Source organism: Agelaius tricolor, unplaced genomic scaffold (assembly GCF_023055355.1).
Source record: "Agelaius tricolor isolate 1412-34295 unplaced genomic scaffold, bAgeTri1.0.p SCAF_6, whole genome shotgun sequence".
NCBI lineage: Eukaryota > Metazoa > Chordata > Aves > Passeriformes > Icteridae > Agelaius > Agelaius tricolor.
In genome coordinates this window covers 5,967,594-5,992,129 of record NW_027269266.1, presented here as the reverse complement: position 1 = coordinate 5,992,129, position 24,536 = coordinate 5,967,594, and the positions used below count along the sequence as shown (strand labels likewise).

General features: G+C 39.2%; 1 protein-coding gene across 5 annotated transcripts in view; it reads right to left on the bottom strand.

Annotated features, from left to right (window-relative positions):
- The window catches only part of RBM33 (RNA binding motif protein 33), a 103,496-nt gene that overhangs the window by 36,093 nt on the left and 42,867 nt on the right, over positions 1-24,536 (bottom strand). For all 5 annotated transcript variants that reach the window (XM_071428583.1, XM_071428584.1, XM_071428587.1 and 2 more), the window contains exons 11-14: positions 9,004-9,163; positions 7,813-8,144; positions 7,080-7,322; positions 6,068-6,355 (exon numbers count right to left, since the gene is read on the bottom strand). In XM_071428583.1, the coding sequence (XP_071284684.1) occupies positions 6,068-6,355; positions 7,080-7,322; positions 7,813-8,144; positions 9,004-9,163 (1,023 nt within the window). The remainder of the gene's footprint in view (positions 1-6,067; positions 6,356-7,079; positions 7,323-7,812; positions 8,145-9,003; positions 9,164-24,536) is intronic.

Here is a 24,536-nt window from a genome sequence, read left to right as displayed (position 1 = left end):
GATGGATGCCATGAGCTAATACCAAGTTTACTTTTGGAGGCAGTCCTGTAATTTTTTTCTCTTATGTTCAATTGGAACATTGCAGCATGAGTCTTCAGGAGACCACCACTTCTATCAGTGCCCTTCATTATGAGGAATTTGCCTGCTTATTTTATTACCTAATGAGTTCTGAAGGCCTTGGGAGACAGAGACCACGATGTGGCAGGCTCAGAACACCAACTCAAAGGTTGCACATAGCACAGAGATGGGTGCTTTGCAGCACACTCAAAGGAGCCCTGCCAGCAGACAAGGAATGAACATCCCAAGGGACTCTGACTAATACATCCCTGCTACAGCCCTTGGACAGACACACAGATTGCAACTATGCCAAAATTAAACACAGAAAGATGACTGACATAAACTAGACATAAACTCTAATACCAACACACATGCAGTTCAAAGAATGCTTAGTAGAATATTCAGGCAATTTGATCTCAAATATAATCTGAAACGTTCCTTTCTGGAACTAAGGAAATTAGTAATGATCCTAGGAAGTCAATCCCTTCTTAAAAGTTAAAATCAAGCATTAAGAGCCCTGAGGTTACATGACAACTGCAGATCAGTCTGTTAACAGGCTAGAGGTAGACCTAAATCCTTCCAAAGCAAGGTACTACTACTAGTGTTAAATTCTAAACAAAATATCCCCACAGCTGGAGGAAGAGAATATAAAGACCCTGTGATGATTAACAAAGATATCTCCATTAGAAGTCAGCTTTAACTCAATTTAGTTGCACAATGGCCCAACAGTACAGACTGAGAAGGACAGCAGACTCCTTATCAGGATGAAAACAGGGGCAGTTAAATCCCCTTCTCCTCAGCTCTAAGAGCACCTTGTACACACCACCTTAGAGAGTGGGAGTATATATGTGATGTATAGTACACAAAAATGACCTAGAGTATGTAATAAGGACATTCAGCATATGGAACAGGCAAGACAGGGTCAAAATGAACACAGGACACAATGCCTATTGCTAATGACTTCCATCCCATTAGTTCAGTAAGCCCAGGATAGATTTCTCCAACAAGCAACAGCACTGCCAAGGAAACAAGGAAAAAAAGAAAAAGGCAAGGCAAGCAACCATTTTGCCTACAGAATCAACTGGGAGAAAGTACACATCCTTCAAAGTTCAAACCACTCTAATTTTCACATTCTGTGTCTGGAAGCAACATTATCTGTAGGTAAAAAAGCAGAAAAACATGGAGCAGCCTTTTCCCTAGACAAATTATTAAGCTTCACGTGGTCTGGGTAGAAAACTCCCCAACATGAAGAAATGGTACACTGCACATGTATATGGCTCCTCCTTTTACAGGAGGCTGCAGAGTACTAAAGGCCAGACAGGCACTTGGTTTTGTGGGGATGGTTTTTTTCTGCCAGGTTTTGAGGTTTTTTTCTTTTCTTTCCTTTTTTTAAGTGGAAATTCTCATCCATCTTTGAAGAGCTTTAACACAATGCATTTCATTGTGTTAACTGAGGTTTGAAGGAAGAAACTGTTTGAAGGTTTGAAACTGAGGTTTCAAACTGAGGTTTGAAGGAAGACTGAGCCTCAGCTGCAGGTTTTTCTTCTCCCTTATGATCCAAGGCAGTTTTGATGGGAAGCACCAAAAGAAAACATTACAGGCTGCTCTCCTGAATCTAGCTGAAGAGCACCAGCAAGAAAGAGGGAAGCAGCAGTCCCACATCCTTCTTCTGGGGATTCTAGAATGGCACTGTTGACTTAGGAAAAGACAGCAAGAACACACTCTAAATCAAAGGATTAAACTTTCTTCTGAAATTTAAAGTCCTAGTACCAGTAGCTTGCTTTTCATGTGTGAATTAAAAAGAAATAAACCCATACTTTTTCAGAAGTCTGCAGGATTAATTGCCAATTAATAGAACTAAATGCTGAGTCATAAGAACCAGACACTATTAATGTTCTGGGTGGCTCCCAAGGAACAAAAAAGGAATCATGCAACCAGGATCACTTATGTGTCTCAGTAAAATGGATGCAAGAACAGAGCATTCAAAATGGTTTGATCTGTGGCATAAACACAAACCTATTTTAAAGCAGGCTTGTCTTTATTTTTTTAAGCTGTAACATTAAAAACATAAGAAGCAAGAATAATTTGTCTAAAAATTCATACCAATTGTTTGCAAAAGGCACAGCCAGATTCAAATTGCATCATTTGGCTGCTTGTGTTCAAACCCACAAAGTATCTGAATTAAAGGGTACCTACATATACACACTGTACATTTCACATTGCTGATAACATCAGCTCCTGAACCCAAGGAAGGTATGAGACACCCCACAAAGCAGAGATGTTGCACATCTTGGACAAACAGGGAGAGAGTGAAGAACAAGGTTACAAGTTACTCCAAGAAGCACACTGCCCTCTTGTTCATTTCCAACTGGAAACAAAAACTGTGATGAGACTCTTACAAGCACAAGGCAGGAGGCACCATTATAAAAATCTGGAAGAGAAGTTATTTAAACTGGAGAAAATTCTACAATTTTTCAGGTAGTGAATAACCAAAAATATTAAACTATTCAGGTACATTTGATCTAGTAATTTAGTGCAGTAACTCTCTTCCATATTGCAAGCCTTGTCAGAAAAGACAGCAATGTAAAATCCAACAAAATTCACAATTCACTGGATTTGGAAGAATGGAATACAAAGGTTTTCTTTCAGTACATCAAGGACATTATCCCCAGTGTAAGTACTAACATCAATACACTGATGACTACACAGTGCTCTACTAATTTCCCTCCTGCTCTGAGCTCCAATATCCATTTCTCCTAAAGACACATCACCTTTCTCCATTCTCCCTCCTCTTTAAACTCAAAAATGCTTAATACTGCCTTAATTCCTCTAATCCTAAACTGACTTCCACAGCAGCAGAATTAGGCCCACATCATCCAGACTTTCCTATTTCAATGACAAAATGATGTTTCAGACTAAGGATATACAATTTAAATCCTGGGGAGTAAAAGCTATTCTCAACAGGCATTTAAGGTCAGTATTTTGCAGCCTCACAGGAACAGGAATACAAGCATTCAATTTAATATACAGTTTTTAATCTCCTATTCACTCACATTGCAAACCTTTCAAATATCTATATTTAGGGTGAGCAAAACCTCTAACAGCCAATATTGCTATTTTTTTGGTGCTTCCTGAATGATAGGTCACTCATAAATACAGTCACTGACTCTTTAGGAAGAAAGATGCAAAGAAAAGTCTTAATTTTCCAGTTGAAGACACTTGCAAAATAACCTGCCCAATTCAGTTATGTGCCATATAGCTAGAAAAGGTGACAGAACTTAACTCTTTCTCATCATCATCAAAAGCAAAAGAATAGGATGAAGGCAGCTAATTACAAGAAAAAAACACAAAAAAGACTGCAAAACATTACAATCTGCTTAAGAAGAGATATGTAATAACCTACATTATAAAAACAGTGAAGAAAATGATTAAATGCTTGTAAATGAACATTTTTAGTGCAGCATTCCCATCTGTAAGAGTGACAATAAGCAGCAGCAGACCAAGAGCACTGCAGTGGCCCAGCAGAAATGGGACAAAGCTACTACAGTGTTTGCAGCACCAGGCTCTGTTCCAGGTGTGCTTTGGAAGGACAAGGTTCTCCTAATGCCTGCCAAATATAACTACAAGGGCTTTACTAGGAGACTTCATTTGTTCCAAGACAACCCTGGCTTTTTATCCTGCTTTGCAAAAACTTGCATAAAACAGGTATCAGAATTTTATCAATGACAGTTTTGACAGAGAAATAAAAAGAAAGTTTTATTTGTAATACACCAAGAATTCACACAGGTAAGATTAGTTGGTTTGATAACCAACTAGAGTATGTTTAAAATGTAAAATGGAGACAACAAGATGACTGCTTTGGGGTTTGTTTGATTGTTTAGTTTTCTCTTTAATTAAAAGAAATTTTAAAAATTCTTATCTTTTTCTAAATACTGCCAGAGATACTTTGGAGCCAATGCCCTAACTTTCATTTGAATATTTTACAGAATAACTTCAAGATGTTTTAGATGGGGAGGCCTGTGGCTGATTTTTCAAGACTTACCTTAGTAATGGCCTGAAAGACAAGGCTTCTCTACAAAGCACTGCATTTTGCATTTTCTGTGACTGAGATTATTCCAAGAGACTGAATTGAGGGGAAAGAGATTACTTAAATATTTTTTCCAAAAAAGGTGAAAATTAAAAGCTAAAAAAGGATTTTTTTTTTCATTTCCATTGAAAAGCAAGTGCACAGGAGGTCAAACACTGATAGCTTTAGGTTTCTTTTGTGCCTCATTTATGGAAATTAGTTATGACCATCCCTAATTCAAGAACAAGATGAAAAGCTAATCATGAGCAGCTTAAAGGAAGACAGCATTATCACAATTAAAGCTTTCAATGGCTGTTGAAGAAAACCTGTTCCTTGAGACAAGATTCATGGTTAACTATAACTATGAAGATTTACAGTTCTTCACAGAATAGCCTGACAAAGCACACAGGGTGCATTTAGCCATCATGCTCAGGATATAATGAGCACCATCAGTCCAACCCTACCCACTCTCTCCAAGTAGCAGAGCTCAAGGAGAGTCTTCTCCAGCTTCCAGGAGATCTGTGCAGGGAAATGGTCATCTGTTCACAAGACACGATCCAGTGGAGCTGAAAACACTGGCATCTGACTTTTTCAATTGTGCAGAATACCAGCAGAGCAAACAGCATCACTTTCTCCAAAATGGAAAACTTAAAAGCATCTCCTCTTTTTCCTTACATGAAAAGGTTTCAAAAAAAGGAGATTTTCTTTCTCAAGAGCAAGAAGCTCCATGGACATCACAGCTATGATCTCCTGCATGAATGCTCAAGGCCAAGTAGAGACTGAACAGCCTAAAGGAAAACAGCATGAGGAAGACAGCTCTCCAAATAGCCTTCTTTTTTTGCCTTTAAGCCATACAGCACCATACAAAACGACAGAGAAGAGGCTTTCAGACTTAGAAGAATGCGATCACCTGAAAATAAATTATAATTCCCAAATATAAAAATGGGCAAAATGAGTATTTTAGAGACTTGTATTCACTAATCACCTTTACTCAAAATCTGCCTTTTCCGAGTTGGAATGAGAACTCCTCCCACAAAACAAATTCACCACAGCCTTGCCAACTTTCCAGTCCTTCTATGTCAATGGAGACTATTTCTGCTGTTACAGTAAAAAATAAAAATGCAATTCAGAAGGGAGGCCTCTAGTGGCACCTAAAATATTTGGTGGATAATACATTAATACTTAATGTATTATCCACCAAATATTTTAGGTGCTTTCAATTTATAAATCAGACTAAAGAAGTATTTTAAAGGTGGGAGCTTTGTGGTGGGAGCTTTGTTTCTCGTTGTTTGGTTTTTGATCTTTTGTGTAGGAGTGTCGGGGTTAGGATGGTCGGGACGGATGGAGATGAGAGATTTCTGAAGCCAGGTTGTGGAATTTGGGGTTTATTGCAAAGGGTGTGGGTGGAGGGGTCCTGCTTGGAGCTGCCAGCCACAGCTCAGAGCAGGCTTAAGAGAAGAGAGTGGTAAAGAGGATGAGAGAGAGAGGGAGTAAAAGAGGGTAAGAGTGTAAGAGAGTGAGGTTCTCTTTACAATACAATAAATCTTCTTCTGTGTTGAATATTTTAATTCTCACTAACTAATTTAGTACAATATGCAAATCTTATAGCATTAACATACAGCTTATAAGAATCATTACATTTACTATACTGTGTTACATTTTAAACTCTAAAAACTACTTTTTGGACTCCTTTTGCTAAGCTAGTAGGGTCTGCTCTGACCCTTGGACCTCCCTGCAAGCAGAGGGTGTTGTTTCACCTTCAGCCAGCCACACCATTGTTTTCCAGTTGTTCAGTAACTGAGGTATCTCAAAGCTTGCTTTCATGTCAATCTCACTTATAGTTTCTATATTCTCAAAATCTTTTGCCAGGCAACCATATTTATAAGGTTTTCCTGTTTCATCTTCCCCAACACCTTTGTTTAAGCAAAACAAAAAATCCCTTACCTCCGGTTCACATTTTCCTTCTGATTTTGCCTGGCCCACTGGGGTGATTGCTTTAGCTTTCATCTCAGGCCTTCCCTGGGAGTTGGCAGTAGCAGTGGCAGGCTTGGTGGCAGGCAGGGAGCTGGGGATGGGTTTGACCTGGGCAGCGGGGGCAGAGCTGCGGCGGGTGCTGCCCATGTCCAGGGCGTGGGCCGGGGCGATGGGCAGCTCGCGCAGGTTGCTGTTCCTGGGAGCCGCCGGCTGCAGCTGCTGGCTGGAACGCTTGACGATATTCTGGGATGGGGTGCTCTGAAAAGAACAAAGGAAAAGAGCTGCTGACTTCCACCACTAACCAGGCTGAAGCGATTCCGGTTTCACATTTTCCAGATTTAGTTCAGTTTGGGAAAATAAGCTTTGTGAAAAGGCACAATATTTTAATGTCAGGGAAAAAAATACAGAAATGAGAATATTTTAATAACCTTTCCTAATCAAAGCTGCTGGCTGGATATATGTTAAACTATAGTTATATTGTCTTGAGCACTGCTCCAGGCTGTTGTCCTACCCAACCTACCAAGCAGCAAAATATGCTGCATTGGAGGAAACTCACAAGACAGGAGAGGCATTATCTGAACCAGAAAACTGATCAGCAGTGGTACAGGGAGGCCTTCAAATCAAAAGAGTGTCACAGAAGTGGGCTCCCACACAATCACAGACTAGCAGCAGTTGAAAAGCCTTATAAAGCAAACTTCTCCTTCACCACCCCTCCATTGGTAGTTCTTGGACGACTGCAACATCTCTTATTGGACCCAAATCAAAAAGAACACTGACGACCAGAGGAGAAAAGAAAGATACACAAGGTATTTTCCAATGTAGATTATAAAACAATCAAAGCAGAAAAATGAGCAAGAAATGGTAAAATTAGGGGAAAGAGCAGAAGGGAATAAATAGAACTGAAAACCCATGCTAGTGAGTTTTGAAACCTGTGCTTACATGCCTGCTACTCATGCAGGACACTGCTGTTTGTGGTACTTACATGCCTTGGCTTCATTGGACCCTGTCGTGGCTGACACTGCATCCTGCTGTTATTTGGCTGCTGCTGTGTGGCTTGAATGTGAGGCCTGAACTGTGGCTGGTTCATGGGCATCAAGGGCTGTGGAGGCCCTTGGAGATGGTGATGCTGCTGCTGCTGCTGGTGATGGTGCTGCTGTTGCTGCTGGTGATGCTGCTGATGAGGCTGAGGTTGTGGCTGAGGCTGTAATGGAGGATGCATGGGACCCTTCACATGAAAAAAAAATATTTTAGTTTCAAGGTAATAAACTCCAGAAAAGTAGCTCCAGCCTCCTGAGTCCTCAGAACTATAAGCAGCTAATGAAGCAGGTTACACCAGGAAAGAACAGACCAACCAGAGAGGTGTAAGGTCTACTCTTAAAACCTGTGTAAGGCAACAGGTGAAGTAAAAAGAAAAATACGAATTCAAGGGTTGCTGTCCTCTACCCCGTTTTCTAAGGGGGTTTACCCCGGCCCCCTGCACATCCCCGAAGCGCTGCCCCGCTTCCAGCGGCCGCAGCCCCACGGCCCCGCTCCGCGGCCGGCAGAGGGCGCTGCCGCCCCGCGCTGCCCCGGGCCGGCACCGAGCGAGACCGGACACGGCAGCGGCGGAAGATCCAATAGATCCATCACTCCCCAGGCACTGCAGCGATGGCACTGCAGGGCCATCCCCCTCGGAACTGCAACGCTTCGGCTCCATCGCTCCCCCAGCGCTGTACCTGCATGCTGGGCTGCGTGTGCGGGGCCAGGAAGGGCTGTCCCGGCGCCTGCAGGAACTGCTGCCGCGGGGGGATGAAGGGCCGCGGGGTGGCGGAGCCCGGCTGGTTGAAGTGCAGGATCCCCACGGGGCCCTGGGGCTGCATGCCGGGCCGCACCGGGCGCTCCCGGGGATACACCGGCTGCTGGCCCTGCTGGGTAAAGGCGGGCCCGGGCGGGCTGAAGGGCATCGGGCTCTGCGTAGGAACGGGATGGGCGCTGTTCAGCAGCGGGGGAGGCGGAGGCGGCGGGGGGCTGCGCTGCTCAAACAAGGGGTGACCCGGGAACCTCGGATCTGCGGGAATGAGAGAATTGATTCAATTACAACCTTCCTGGGACACAAACGCATTTCGGAAACATAAAGCTCTAGTCTGAAAGAAATTCGGAAAGAAATCTGCACAATGCAAAACTCTATGGGATGTTTTAATTATAAAAGCTACCATCAAGGTTATGTTTCTCTTGTTCCTGTCATTTGTGTATAAAAGGAATTGATCCTTGAAAAACCGGCACAACTGGTACTCTGATGCAATCAGCAATACCTTTTAGAAATTCTACTTTAATAAAATCAATGAAGGATTCCACTGATTACAGTTTAAACCACAGAAGAACTCATAAAGCATTGACGCCATTTGCTGACTTGGTATTTAGCACATTTTAACATACTGTACATGTGTAAAAATATTGTGTGTATATATATATACACACACACATTACTTATATGTGGTATAAATATAACTTACCCTCTCTTTCGTTTGCTAGGCTGTATCATTCTAACCTTAACAAATTTCTTACACTATACACACAATCCAGGCAGTTTAAAGATTTACAAGAAACCCAAGTTTATGGAAAGTACTTGTTTTCCAAATTATAACAAAGTGCAACAACTTCATTGCAACAATCACATAGATATTAATTATTTTTGTGTCTATATAAATATCTGGATTCATGGCAGTTACAGGTGAAGACATTAAAAAAGTAAAAATCCACATCAAAAGAAGTAAAAATATACTAGAGAACCAGAATTTCTGGCAATCAAATGGGATCTTTCAGCCTTCATGTTCTTCTGAACACTTCATGTTGTGGGGTATGCAGTCACAGTGCAGTCACTTTACAACAGGTGGGTATTAACTGTAAATGGGATTGAAAATGCTCACCTGCTAAGAAGAAAGGATCTCTGTCCTGAGGAGGTGGAGGAGGGAGTGGTGGAGGTGGTGGGGGCGGCCCTCTCCACTGGTCCTGGATTGGCAGCCTCGGGGCTTGGGAGAAGTTGGTAGGAACTGGTCCAGGTGTATGCTGCTGGAAGTCTGGAGGGCCCTAATTTAATAAGACAGAATTAAAATTAAGGCTACCATCCAGAAATTTATGTATTGTCTGCTATAACTTTTTTTTTTCTCAAAAATACAATTGCTGTATGAATTATCTCCTATCACCTGTACAAACTGACAGCCCTTACTGAGTCATTCCTTCACAATGGAAGATACATTAAACCCAAGTACAGTATCTTGAAATGAATTCACAATGTTTTAATAATCACTAGCACCACAGGAATGCCATTTCTTCTCAAGCTTATTTCTGAAATCCATGCAATTATTGACCTTCTTTCCCATTAATCCAAAAAAATCTGAATGTCTACTTCAGAAGACATTCCTGACATTTATCTTCATAAACCATACTATTCTTCATCATCAATTTAGCACAATGTAAGCTACAGGAGGGAGCAGCTTTACTTAAAAAAAAAGCAGGGGGGAAGGACAATTTATGACACCCAGAAAATTAAAGAAATCATCTTTCTAAAATAATTAAGAGGAGAGTAACATTTCAGGCTATTCACATTTTAGCATCTGAAGCATTTTAAGAAAGAAAATTTTGTACTCTTTCTTCCAGTAAGGCATTGGTTTTTTTTCTTTTTTTCATGCCTTTTTATATTGCAGGAAGCAGTATGTTAATACAAAACCAGAATTCTGCAGAAGACACGTTTAATTGAGTAATTCACACTAAATTTTTTTTTATCAAAAGTTGACAAAATACATTGGCAACTTCCAATATACAGAGTAAGCTTTGCTTCACATAAATTATATTCTTAACCATTTCCTTATTATGTGAGTAAATCAAGTAAGTAATGAAAATAATCTGTGAACATCCTTGCTTTCTATAAAGATTCTGAAATCAGTGATGGGATCTCTTCTGTTTACATGTGATGCTCATCTTGAGGCTTAAAACTTGCACTGCTGAAGACAAGGTTTTCAAAACAGATTCCAGACCAAAAGCTCCCTGCTAGACTGAAGTATTGTCATCAGGAAAGGACCAAACAACTAAGCTGCAGTAGCTTATCTTTTATCTCTTGAGTTGACCCCACCAAGGGTATGCACAGTCTCACCCTAGCATATTTGCACTGCACAGAGACTGGAATTTTAGGATAAGAATTTCTCACACAGCAACAATGGCCCTGGAGCATACTCACTATCAAAGCAGCACAAGACAGAGCTGCTTATACAGCCCTCTACCAGCACAATACACCTGGGATTGGCAAGGCCCAAATAAGTAGATGAGCAGCACCAAGGATCAGATCCATTAGTAAATCTGTGGCCTTCCTGAAACACCTGAATGGGGATGTGTGAGATACTAAAACCTCTTATTTGGGACCAAGACGGTGACTACTTATGTCATTATACAGCCATCAACTGTAAATACATTATCATTCCTAGAGATTAAAGGGTCTATATCCCCTTGCTTCCAGTCAGCCAGTCTCCTGTGGGTATTTCATTTAGTGAAAAGACATTATATTACACTCAAGCATGACAGTCCTCATAACATACACACTGTTTGTAGGAGGAGCTCTACACTTCTGCAAGTGAACAGTCACAACACACAATATTCCTGCCACCTTGGAACTGACTACTCTGCCTTTGAATTTCACAGGCTGTCTGCAAACAACAGCAGTTGGAGCAAGATGGAGCTGTTTGGGATGGAAAAAAAGTGACATTTATTTGTTCCATAAAAACCTTTTCAGGTTTAGCTGAACAAGGATGTTGAACTGCTTTGCCCTTCCCTCGTGTTGAGCAGGACAGCACTGGCTGCCTGCCAAAAGATCAGCTGAACACAAACCTTGAGGATCCTGACCCTTCACTCCCAAACCACCCCTCCAGCATCACTGCACATAGGAGCTGCCAGAGCTACTTTCAAAATAAGGTTAGATGCATACCCTCAGCTCAGAAGCTTTGGTTACAAAAGCCTATTTCTTCAAGCATTGCTCTTACAGCAATCCCAGGGAATACACACACAGCCCCTCCACATGCTGCACGTCCTTGAGGGAGGCACCCAGCAGACCCACTCATTTTTATCTATTTATATTTTAGCTATTTAGTTATTAGTTTACCAGTGGATAATGCCTAAGGCCATTGCAACAGGAGCATGGGAGAACCCAGTTCAACAGGGCACTTGCACACAAGATGGTTTTAACCTTGCATCTGATTTACAGCACGTACCCACATGCTCATCTTTCATCTCGGGACAGAGCATGGTCTTGACAACCAATTTTCCCCATTTTCAAAGAGCTTGACTCAGAAGCTCTCAAATTCCTCCTAGTTTTCCCTAGACATATCCCTACACATATCTTAGTCATTTGTAAAATAGCCAGCAAAAAACAAATGATGTGGAAACTTACTGAAACCTGGGCTAATAAATCTTAAGTGTCACGTATCTGCCACCCGAGCTGAAGAACTGGCAGCAGCAATGATCTGTCTGGGCTTGGTTCCAAGCACCAAATGGCAGGGCAGTGATCATGGTCTCCTCTACCTGCTTCTTCCAAACTCCATGTATTGTGCCCTGGTTGAGGTAACAGATCCTTATCAGTCTCTCCTCTCACTCCCCAGAGTTCAGTTTTAGTGCTAGGCTGAAAGGCAACAGGCTTAGGCTACGAACTAAGCAGCCATCTCTGCTTCTCAACCACATTTGTTACCTGGTCTCAAGCATCTTCCTCAATATCAATTCCTTGCCCAATTTGCCTTTTTGTTCTCCTGGTCTTGCTCACTCCTTCAGATCCATTCTCTCATCCCCATCATGTCTTTCACTCTGGCCACTGGTTCCTAATCCCAGCATGGAACCAGATCCCAGCTTCCAGACTCCAAGCTGGTGGTCTTGTGCTGTGGCAGCTGGTCAGGAGCTCCTACTTGCCCCCCTCAGCCCCTGATTTCCTTGTCTGTACACTTACACCAGGCCATCTCCTCTCTTTTTCCTGCCAGGGAAGCAGCAGGCACAGGCTGAAAAAAATCCAGTACGTTTATTTTAAATAAACAATTCTTTGTACCAGCCTTCCCTCTCCTGCCAACCTGTACCCTCATTATTATGCCCAGATTTGTCTCCTCCTAAGGCAGCCCTGAATTGCAAATGCATGGAAAGTCCTGTTGAATTTCACACAGCCCTTATGTACTGAAACATCCTCAGTGCAGCCAAACTCAGTTTTCTTCCTTGGAAAATGAGCAATAATAAAACATTTCTAAATAACTCACCTAGGCACAGAAGTATTTTTCCACCATTTCAGTTTTAGAATGAAAGTATATTTGGAGAATTTCAACCAAAAGGATTCAAAATGAGGCCAGCAACCAGCACAACATATTGGTTTAGGCCACTAAAGTCTGTTAGTATTGCACATACTGAGAGCAGCTTTATATTTCTCATCATAAAGAAACAAACCTTTATGAAATAAGCTTTAGGTAAGTTTTAGAACTGAGTAATACAAGGTCATTTTAAGTCTGAGGAAGCCCACACTTAAAAAAAACCAAAAAAAAACCCCAAAAAAACAAAACCAAAAACCCCACAAACCAATAACCATCAAGACATTTTACTATTAAAAGTACTAGCAATGCTGATTTCAAGCTCCCTGTGATCTTCTGTACCAAAGGTGTCTAGCCATCTTAAGAATCAAAACATTTAGTGTTCTCTAAAAATCTGCCTTGATTTAACACAAAATAACAAGTATCTAACTGTTATCCAAAAGCTGGTGTCAGAAAATCCCAACAAATTAAGAATTTTTTCCTCTAGTTAGCAGTATATGTCATGTAAGTACATACCACAACACAAGTTTGGGTCAAAATAACTCTTAAAACAGTCCAAGAAAGAACAAGAAGGAAATATCTGAAGTTTGGAACTCTTCCTATTGGCCTCTCTTTTTTCTATCCCTAGCAGTGAAGAACTCTGGGGTTTTTTCCACTTTTTAAGATTCCAGATTCACTAACAAATATCTACTTATTTGATTGCTGAGCAGATTTTGTGTCTGACATTTTGAAAAACTACTAAATTATGACTGATCACATTTCTTGGCTGATAACCAAAGGCCAATCATGCAAAATTAATTGCAAAGACATTTGTTATTTGCTGAAAAGCAAATTACTAATGTTTGCTTCTTAAAAAAAAAAAAAAATTAGGTTGATTCTTTCCCTCCTTACAGTCATGATAAACTGACCTCCACTTCTTTCCTAAATCAGCTTTGCTTCTATATCCCTAAAGATAAAAACTTCTGCCCTAAATAACAGTATAAACAGGGAGGGGAAAGCTTCTATTTTCCTATCTTACATTGCTGAGATTTTTCTTCAGAAAAAGCTCCCAGGATAATTCCAATAGGAATTCAGTTGTGCAACTGATTCATATCACACACTCCATGTGAAAACTCTAACATTCAACTACTTCCAGACACACAATACTCTTTTTAAAAAAGAAAATACATAAATTATGATGGGTGTTTTCCTAAATTATGATGTCTTTGTCTATTATTCTCAAATGACATTACTTTTTTTTCCAATTCAATAGAAATACAACAGTACTACCATTTCAACTTTTACTTATGTCAAATTCTAATTGTCCTAAAACCAGTACAAAGTAATATAACAGCTCTCCCTCCATTGCTTAAAGCTTTTGAGGGTGGGCTTATTTTCTTGGTGGATTTTTTTTTTTTTGTGTTTAGCAGTAGTTAAACTACAATTTTAGTAGTGGATTATTTTACCATTAATGTTAAACTCTCCATTCAGCAAGTATTTGTTGCTAATAACCCCCAAGTGCCCTCTGGTATTTGGTGGAAAAGACCACTCAGAGTTATTTAACTTCAAAAATTAATGAAGAGCAGGTGCAAAAGCCAGGTTTCATAATGGTCTATTTTTGATAAAAGAAGCATACTGTAACATAGATGCATAATAAATCTTTATATGCACAGTAGTTACTCCCATTTTTCATGGTTTTGCTATCCGGACAGTTTCAAATTACACCCAACTATTCAGTACACACATCAGCCGGAGTCCCTGCAAAAAACATTTTAACTATTACTTCACCATTATTAAATCTTTCAGGAAACTTCCTTACTCAGTGTTCAGAACACCTATTTTTAAGCTAACAGGTTCCAACTTAAAAAAGGAAAATTGCAAATTCATATGATCAGCCCTGGCTCCAAGGTTCTACATCTCAGTCCAACACTGGGGCCAACTCTAACACTGAAGGAAAGGACAAAAATTTATGTGAGATCCCACAAGACTGGTTCACATTCATACAGAAATGGTTACCATGACACCTACCAAACGCCCCTAAGACTGACCCAGCATACAACAGTATCTTTTCCTGTTCTGAACTCCATAATTTAATTTATCCTCATGCAATTTTATTCCGAAAATTCAAGAAGAAAAAAAGGTGGTGCATAAGAATAAAGACTTGATGTCTAGAAGGAATTTACACTGGAAATAGGATTCTGTGTAGATTTCTTAAGAGAACACAATCACAGATATTTCAGAAATAGTTCAAAGGAGAAGATAACACCACAGTGAAGTGCTACTGACAGGTATTTTGTCTTAGATCTTTGATTTTGTGATGTTTACTGTTAGCAAAAAATGTACCCACTCTTCTTCCCCCACACACCATAATTTACTGCACTTCAGACTGACATTTTTATACAGTTCTGAACAACTGCATGTTGTACAATTTCCCCTTCTACTAATTTCAATTATTCAGTATAGCTAAGGCATAACCTACACCTTATCAATCACTTTTGGAAAAAAAAAGGCAATGCAAACTTGTGTCTATAATTCATTAGAGTTGTGAATAGCTCATTGAATATGACTTTCACACACTCATGCAATCCCACCTTCTGAAAGAACACGAGATAAGGTTACTTTAATCCTTTCAAAGAACTGCACTATTTTGCCTTCCTTTTATCCCTTTAAATATCCTTCCTGGTTAAGAAATTAACATTTTCTCTCATACAATTCTTACACAAATTGTACTTTTACTTTTCTGCATCTCTTGTTAATTACATGATGTTATCTCCAATAATCTATTCATGAAGCACAGATAACTCTGGTTACCAATAAAAAGGAAAACTTAGCATAAATTGCTTAGCACAAAGTTAATCTTATAAAGCAAGGAATAAAGAGGATCTAACAGCTATTATATGATTTATCAGCTTCTCTAAAAGGGTCAGTCCACTTCCTTCATGAGACTAATTAAATACCTTAACAATGTCATTGAAACGTCATGAATCTTTCAATAAAATACACCCTGCCTGTACAACATGTTTACATTTATTAATCTCACTTAAAATGCAAAGAACTAGGAGAACCCCACTGACAGTTAAGCAGGGCCACTCAGTTAATTCTTCTTATATGGTTTAAATGCAAAGAATAATGACCACTATAACCTATGACAATTAAAACTATAGCCATCTGTCACAAGATGTTAATCCTCTTATTTCAGCAGCCCCCAGACTTTTCAAAAAGCTTTCCCAAACTGCCTACCTCCTGTGCAAGAAACTGACTTTTCATCCTCTTGTGTAGGAAACCCTGCTCATATATCTTGGATATGGTTCAAAAATTTCCAAGTAGAAATATGTATCCGTATCTTCCATGAAATATGGGTCTTCAAGTTTCACAGTATTTTCTTTTAGCTTGCACAGCATACAGAAAGGAATGACTCATGGAAATTTGCTATTATAAAATTAATTTTGATACTTTTTAAATACAGTTTCAATGATTCCGTATTGTTATTCTCAAGTCTGTAACAATCACCTAAATCCATCAAGGTGAAATAAAACCTAGCAAGCACCATGGTTTTCCCAAAAGATTTAGGAAAAGATCACCTAATATAAAAGACACACTTTGAATTCATGCCAATCATGGACAAAACAGTTCAGAGTGCCCATAAAAGTCCAGACAACAGTTTTATGCCACCTATATAAGTCTTTTCAAAGTTTCTGGAACATATTTTGTGAGGGGAAAACATATAGCTAGCCAAGCACTGGTTCAAGTCTGTGGACTGGACAGATCCTGGCACTACAGGCAGACTGAGTCACAGAGAATGGGTTAATATTCTCAACTGAACTGGAAGTAATTTTTAATATTAAAATGTACCACACAATTTGGATAAGCTCCTCTCTTACACTACACAACTCCAAGAGATAGGAAACAGTGTTGGGCTTAGGCAGAAGTCCAGGTCATCTCTAGGAGAAATCACCAATGCCCTATTTCACTGTTTAGGGTCTCAAAGTAGAATTTCCACGTCAGCCAACATGGTAAACCAGTACAAGCAAGGAAAGAAAGGCATGGAATCCCCTGTTATTTAAGTCAACTCATGATCAAATAGCTAAAATAAGTAACACAGGCAATGCAGACAGAGATGGGTATTCCCAGCAGACTGACAAGCCCTAACAGTTCAGGAGACTAAAGCTAAACATTTTAACTGTTGTATACTAAAAGTGACCCTTTTCATCAAGTTTCAGGGCATCCCCACAATACATCCAGTAGGAAGAGATTCATGCTGCAAATGGAGAAAAAAACAAGTCCCAACTTCAGTGTGTTTCTAAGAGGAACACCAAAGCAGATGGGCCCATAAGCAACCACTTCTCCACAGGAGAACTTCTGTTTCAGAGAGTCCTTAATGAAATACAGACATAGAAAATGTACTGGTAATGAGATCCCAACCCTAGATTTAAATTCCTAATTTAAAGTGCTGATGTGCAAAAAAACCACACTCCCATCCATCTATTTGGTATGGAGGAAGGAAGAGTGTCCCCAGCAGAGAAAGGCCATAATGAGAAATAGTGTGACAGACAAGCTGTTGCAACTTGCACAGACTGAAGGGAAGAGTAAACCCAAACCTCTCAAACCACAAACCTAAGGAAGTTCTTTAACACTCAATTGTTAAACTAATTCATCTGAAAGATTCAGTTTCACTTAAGTTTGCAATCCTCTGCAGGAGTGGGCTGTAGAAGAGTGCATGATAATTTTTGTTTGGTACTCTCTAACTTTTAAGGTTAAGTACAACACAACAAATTGGGGAAAGAGTGTAAGAGACATTGATGTCATTTAGAGCAATGAACTCTCCCTTGAAAGATGAGGATTTCATCATCATTTAGTAAAAGGCAGTAAAATCCTTCTGCATACATTTTGTGCTGACAGCTAACAGTTTTATGGATGTGTAAAGAATTAGGAACCCCTCCTACTGTCAGAACTGAGATAAGATCTTTCCCTTGGACTTTGCAGAAACTACTCCATGGACATTATCATGGTGTTTATGTGTATCTTGGTGGCCTGCAAGTCGCTAACAATTAGAAACAACTCGAGGTTACAACTAAACTGGATCATGAATATCAAATTCAAGATTTCCATATTACACTCCAAGCTTGAAGTTGCAGTTACACTTTATTTAAAAACATATTTATTTATTTAAATATGGGATGGGGATGATTTGTTTTTAAAAATGGGACCTGGGGATGATGCTTCTCTCTTTAACAAGAAATGGTCAGGATGCTACAAAAAAAAGTCAAGAAGCAGACAGCTTTATAGAAAACAAAAATGAGAATTGCTGCTAACCTGGACTTTGAAAAGGACCTAATTACTTAGTAATTAAATTACTGGATTGATGGTTTTCAGTTCTGTTAGGAAATCTTATTTTTGAGATGTTCTGCACATCTCTGACCTTACAAACACACTGATGTGAGAACTTTACATACCCAGAGTTCCCAATATGCTTGCAAGTACTATTCATGCACTGGGTAAGAAGACTTCAACATTTTCATCATTTTATAGTCAACCCATAATATCTCTCTGAATTGCCTTATTTTATTGTAACAGGAGTGACTTACTGCTTTATAATAAAATGAAGCATTTTCACTTTTACATTCTAAAGAATTAGCAAGAAATGAAAGCACAGAAGGTGAACAAATACCAGTTTATAGATTTACTCTTTTTCATATTGTGATGACACAAATGTACTGAGTTATCTTTTAAAAGCACATTTTCTCATCTCAGTAAAATAGCTTAAGATAACTATACTATCATCTAATACCTCTAGTTTTATAATAGATACATTTTAGTTCTCTATTCAGTGTTTAAGCTCTAGATTACTCTTACTGTATTGTATGCAGCAGACTATATTTTAATTGGATTTCTTTGTAAGTCTTGATTTTTGCAAAGTAACTCTTTAACAGTGCTTAATTAACAGCAAAATAGCATATGCATAACGCTTTTCCCTCTTTGTACTGACAAAAGTTTGTGCTTTGCTTACAATGGATTTTTTAAAAGCTTCACATTTCATTCACAGAAATATACAAAAACCAAAGTACAACCTATATAACCAGATAAACAAAAACTTTTTTACTTTAAGGGTGCCTGAGCACTTGCACCATCCTTGGAGATATTCAGAAGCCATCCACACATGGTCTTGGACAACTGGCTTCAGGTGGCCTTGCCTGAGCAGGGGGATGGACCAGGTAACCTCCAGAGGTCCCTGTCAACCTCAGCCATTCTGTGATTCTGTGTTTAGCAGGTACTAAAGCTGAGATTGAAGAAAATCTACCATCATTAACACAGGGGAAAAAAAAATCTACAACACTGTTTTTTCTTGGCTGTGCTAAACAGCACTCACCTTACAGAAAGATAAATGACAGTAAAATATAAATGCACAAGTTTTCTGCTCCATTTTCCTGTCTACAGAGCACGTGCACACTGGAGCCAACATGACAAGTTAAAGGGTTACTGCATTTAGAAACCAGCTATTTCTCTCTTATTTAATAGCTGTTACCATCATGTTTAGCTGCTGCTGCTCCTCCTGCAGATGGGAATTCATTGATATGATTAAATTTGATGGTATGATAATGTATGGTAATCGTGATTAATCAGAAGCCCACTAGCAAATGGAGGATGTTGGGTATTATGTCACCTGCATTTTAAACTGCTTTCCCTCCATGGCAGCCTGACAATACTTGACAGCTGGAGAGATCTCATGCTGCATTTGCTTGCTACTACTTATAGATCTGATAAGAGAAAGTGCCCATCATTCCTTCACTATCTTAAGTGCTGTAATTACAGAGCTTTGCAGTCAAGTTGTGAAAACTGTACCTGTTAAAAACCAAAGCCTTTTGCTAGCTGCTGAACAAGCTCTGTCTCACATCTGCAAGGGCTATAATCTGAAAGAAATGTAATTTGATGCAGCAGTCTCATTCAAACATGATTTGCATGAAATGCTGTGTAAAGCAGTATCCAAGAAATGTCAATCAACACCACCTGATACCATGTATTCTGTTAAATGGAAACAAAATGCTTTCTACACTACCTGTGATCTGCCACTACTACACAGCAGTAGAGGGAAAATTTCATTTACTGTTACTCATTATAGTGAAGCCATAGCTAAAGCAAAATAATTGTGAGGAAGTAAGAGAATCATTTTCACAAGTGGCTTTTTATTTCCATTAACAGTTTGTCTCCTACACATGTACTGCTGCAAACATGCACAGGTTACTAAACATCAGTTTAAAATGACTGCCTGTGGTGAGATGCAGGACTCTGACTTGTCCTTACTATGTGGACTACGAATCTACAATAATAACAAGTGCTAAAAAACCCTTTCTCACATGTAGCAACTCATGATTAAATTATGAAAAAATGGGGAAAAAATTCCATCCCTATTTGCATTTCCCACAACACACAACAAACAATTTTGCAAGGAGTTTTGTTTTCAAAAGCACTGCAAATTTCTGCCTCTACATCCTGTAAGAGGTGGTGCAGCCGCAGACCCAGGCCCATTGTAATACCACTAAGCCAACCCATGTTTGCTAAAATGATAGTGGGGTGATCCATGGCAGTCCCAGCATCACCTGGGATAAAATAAGTAAGCTGTATTCTAATGTACCTTTTATAATAAATTTGTACAGCACTAATATACTGGTTTTTTTAAAGAAATGTTTCAAACAAATGACCATGAAGGACAGCAACTTCTGTTTTGGGCAATGACTAGTCACAGATTAAATCATAAAGAAGTGTTTAAAAACAGTGTCTGGAACACAAACAACACTCAAAAACTCAGAAATCAAACTACTGATTCCATAAATGATGGAAAAATGAACCAAAACTGATCAACTACCCTTCACAGCATCCATTTGAGACACCACCTGATGTGCTGGAGATCAAATGGAAGCTTGTTGAATGAGAACATGAAGAAAGTTTACTAAGGTTTTTGCTGTTTAAGGAAAAGAAAATGTATTCTTTGAGATGAAGATTATTTTAAAAATAAGTTCTAAGTTCCAAAAGCAAATAATGTCAAAACCCCCTGGGAATAAAACAGACAGACCACATTGGCTACTCACAAGGGCCTGAGAGTAAGTCACCCTGATAAAGTCTTAAAAATACTAAATAAAACATAAATCATGTTTTACAATTCAGCTTCTTCAGACACGAATCCAAGAGTTATCTGAAAGACACCCAGCCAGTGCACTAAGGTGTCCTCTCAAAAGAGAAAATCTTTGTGCATTAAAAATTAGCAAAGCCTTCATGGCACAAATTAGTCAGGTAGACACTGGTGCCACTTCATCTTGTACTTGGTGCCTCTTCAGACAGTTCCCAACTTCAGCTCTGAAACTCAAGTTGGCCAAAGGCGTCTGTGAGCTGAGCACCTGCCCAGCTCACACCACAGCCAGGGTGAAGCTTAAGGACAACAGCTAACTGAGAATTGATCCCAGGTTCCTGAGAGCCAAAGGCACACAGCTCCACTCAACAGGCTCTGCTCTCACTGCAGCAGCTGCAGAGGAGGATCCAGGCCATGGACAGAGGGGGAATGGCCTCAGAGCTGAGGAATCCCTCTCTTCTGCCTTTAGCAGAGGGAGGCAGGGTCTCCCCAGTTCTCTCTTCTCTCCAAATGCCCCACACTCCAGCCACCAATCTGGATGCTAGGGATAGCTCACAATTTCTGGCTGAAGAACACTGAGACCCTCTCTCTGCCACATTCCATCCCAAAGTGGGCATGACAATACTTTATCTCTGTATGTCCATTAAATACTGCACATGTGTTTCATGTAGTACTTTTACTTCAGTGTTCATAAGTTAAATAAATTATGTTTGAAGCCAAAAGCTTCTATACATTTTTCTTCAGGCAAACACTGAAATATGTCAGACATGGAATGTGCTGGTGGACTCATAAGCTGATGGTCCAGACTTTTTCATCCCTTAATTTCCAGCTTCACACTCACTAAATGCTCTGGCTTCTGTAACAGTCAGTTAGCAGCAGCCTTTATATAATGAAAAAGAAATACCTCTTGCATTTTCTATTTAATCTCCTCTTCCTTGTTTTATCCCATCTTTCTTCACAGAACACAGGAATTGAAAGAGAAATTAGCCAAGATAACAAACACTGGATGAAGGACAGAAATCACAGCGGTCCCTCTTGTGTAATATAAAACCCTCCAGCTCCTTCCCCTGCACTGGGGCATGAGCAAGAATTAGTAAATTGGTCAGAAAACACATGAAAAGTTCAGGAGAGCCATGAGCAGCCTGTGAATAAAATCTTCTGTGACCCTCCTGTAAATGGATCAGTTTGCAAAGGAGACTGCTGTTTGTGAGACTGCTGTTTGTCCCAACCGTGACACTGGGACAGGAACTCTGGAAAAGGCCTCTTAACCACTTTAAAGCAAAGGCAGATGATAAAGCCAGACCTTCAGAAGGACTCTGCCAAAGAGGTTATTTAATCTATTCTTTAAACTGTTTAAAGAAAACATTCAGTTGGCACTTGCACAGGTCCAGGTTAATTCAAACCATGCTTTTAGACTGGATTACTGTGAACTATAGCCACAATCACTGTGCAATTCAGACAAACAGAATTCACATCCTTAACTCCCAGATCCCACAAGTGCACTCTGGTTCTCAGCTGTGACACACCCCAGATCCACCATTTATTCAGTCCTTGTCAGTTACAAATAGCTCTCAAACACCATTCACACCAAGTCATCTCAAATGCTCAGAGAGTAACAGGTAAGACAACTTGATTGCTTGATTCAAGATTACTGTAAGGGTTAAAATAACTCTGTGTACACAACACACATTCATTCCCTTGTACCTTTTCCAGTACTCCCTCTCTAAACATTCCAGGAGTTAAGTTTTAAGAAAAAAAATAACTGAACAATAAGTTCTACCTTGAAATACTAAAATTGAGATTCAAGATTAAGGGAATTCAATCAGCCCCCACTCTAAGCAGGTTCAGTCCTGATCAACACTAGCCTGACACAGCACTACATTATTTCCTATAATTTAGGTCTCACACCATATGTTAACACGCTCATTACAACTTTGTTCAACCCTTCAATTATGTCCTCCTGCAGAAGGTTGTAAGAATTAACCATTACATGGTTACAAAGTCATTTCATCAGCCCCAAATTAACAACACCTGGTTTCCAATAAATTTAGGACTGCCAATTGATTAGCACTGATTGAAGTTCTTCCCATATTTGGAGCACACAGGCTCTCTGCACTGAGAGGTTTCTCTCCTAGATAAGATAGAAACTCAGTGACAAATTTTCCCTTCAGTTATGGCATGGCCCACTTCTGGTCTCTTCTTGCAAGAATTTAATTACTCTTCATGTTTCCACCTCTGTCACATTCAATGAGAAGAAACCATCCAGTTCAAAGTTCAAGGGGAATGCATACTGCAAATATTTAATTCTAACCTCACTATCTTTTAGAAGCAAAGCAACCAGAAAAATCAGTTAACTATTATCCTTTGATTATGCAATCTTAAAAACAAGAGCAAATTCAAGTTATTACCTATCCAGAGATTCTTTATACAATGAAGAAAAGGCTGAATGAACTGTACATAGTCTGGAGTAAGTCTTTGATCTTTTTCAAATGGCTTGTCAAAATTGTCTAACCACTGCTGCATTGCTTAAAGTCAACATTTATACATAAACAAGTGAATTATAATAGCACAAAGGCATCTGACATGTAACAGCAAAAAAGGTAGTTCTGCAAGATAAAACGTTAGTCAGAAAGTAAATTTGTCTTCAGCTCAAGAGCTAACATACTACATTTAATAAAACAAACATGAGATATGTACACAGTGACATTTAATTCCTAATCCTAATATGACTGATAACCCATGCAAAATTTATAAAGTACTTCATAGGGGAAGTCCACTTTATAAGCCAGTGAGCCATGGAAAGATGAAGCAACTTTCTCAGGGTCATGCAGCACCTTACTGCTGAAGTAGGAAAAAACCAGTCAGGGCAACCAAATGACACTGCCAGACCCTCACAGTTAAGTCAGCCCTCCTCCTCCTTATGAAAATTTAATTATACTGACTCTTTTCTGGTGCACTGCTTATATAAATAAAAAGACAGCAAGCAGTTAAGTTTTTCCTGCAGGCTAAAGGAGCAAAGGGCCAACCAAAAAATGTTCAGTTTACTTTATTCCCTTTTAAAAACTGCTGCATTTAGATTAGTTAGGTTTGCAATACTTCTCAACTTGCAAACCCAAAAGTGAACAGAACTAAAATCTAATTTCACACTCAATTTAAATAAAAATTAATTTCCGAGTTTTCTACGCTGATGTAAACACACTTCAAAGATGCCAATTACAATGCCTTTACAGATATCCCTTATCCTCCAATTTCTTTCCATCCCAAATTGTGTTTATGGGCAAATCAACTTAGTATCAAAGGAAAACAAATGCATGACACTTGTTTTCATAAAAAATAACAATTAAAACCACTTTCAAAATGTAAATAAGATCTCCCCATAATACTAAAGTGAAGAAACTATTTCCTCTGAAAACCACAATATTTTTAGTTTTTAAAAAAGCTCAAAAATATTTTCTTGAAGATACAACATGAATTTACTTAATGAAACTGTGGGTTTACAACTCAATTTTTTAAGACTTCACAGAAGAAATGCAGCAATGTAAAGACTGTTTCTCTGCAAAATACACATATCACAATTCCTCAGCCATAAGTCTGTAAGAAAAATATTCTGCATTAAAAACAACCAGATGCACACTGGGCAATCAAAAGTCACAGAAGGTTTCTGAAATGTGCTTCTTTCTAGCACATCTGATCTCTATGTCAGAGATACCACACAGATGTTCAGACATCTATTTTCCTTCTTCAGCACTGCACACATCAACACATTTTAATGTGTTTTATACATTTGGGAAGTACAGTATACAGGTTTTTACTTGAAAATACTTTAGGTAATATTGCAACCTAGGTCTTTTGCTTATTTTGATACCTTGCTAACCATTTAAACTAGAAATTTAGTATAACAAAACTGAAATTATGAGAAAAGTTCTAGAAGCATATACTCTTCTCATTCATAGAGTTTAAAATAATTATGAAGTGAAATTAGCCAAGTGAGGCAGTTAAGTGTCTGGTTTGTTGTCAAAATTAGAAACATAAA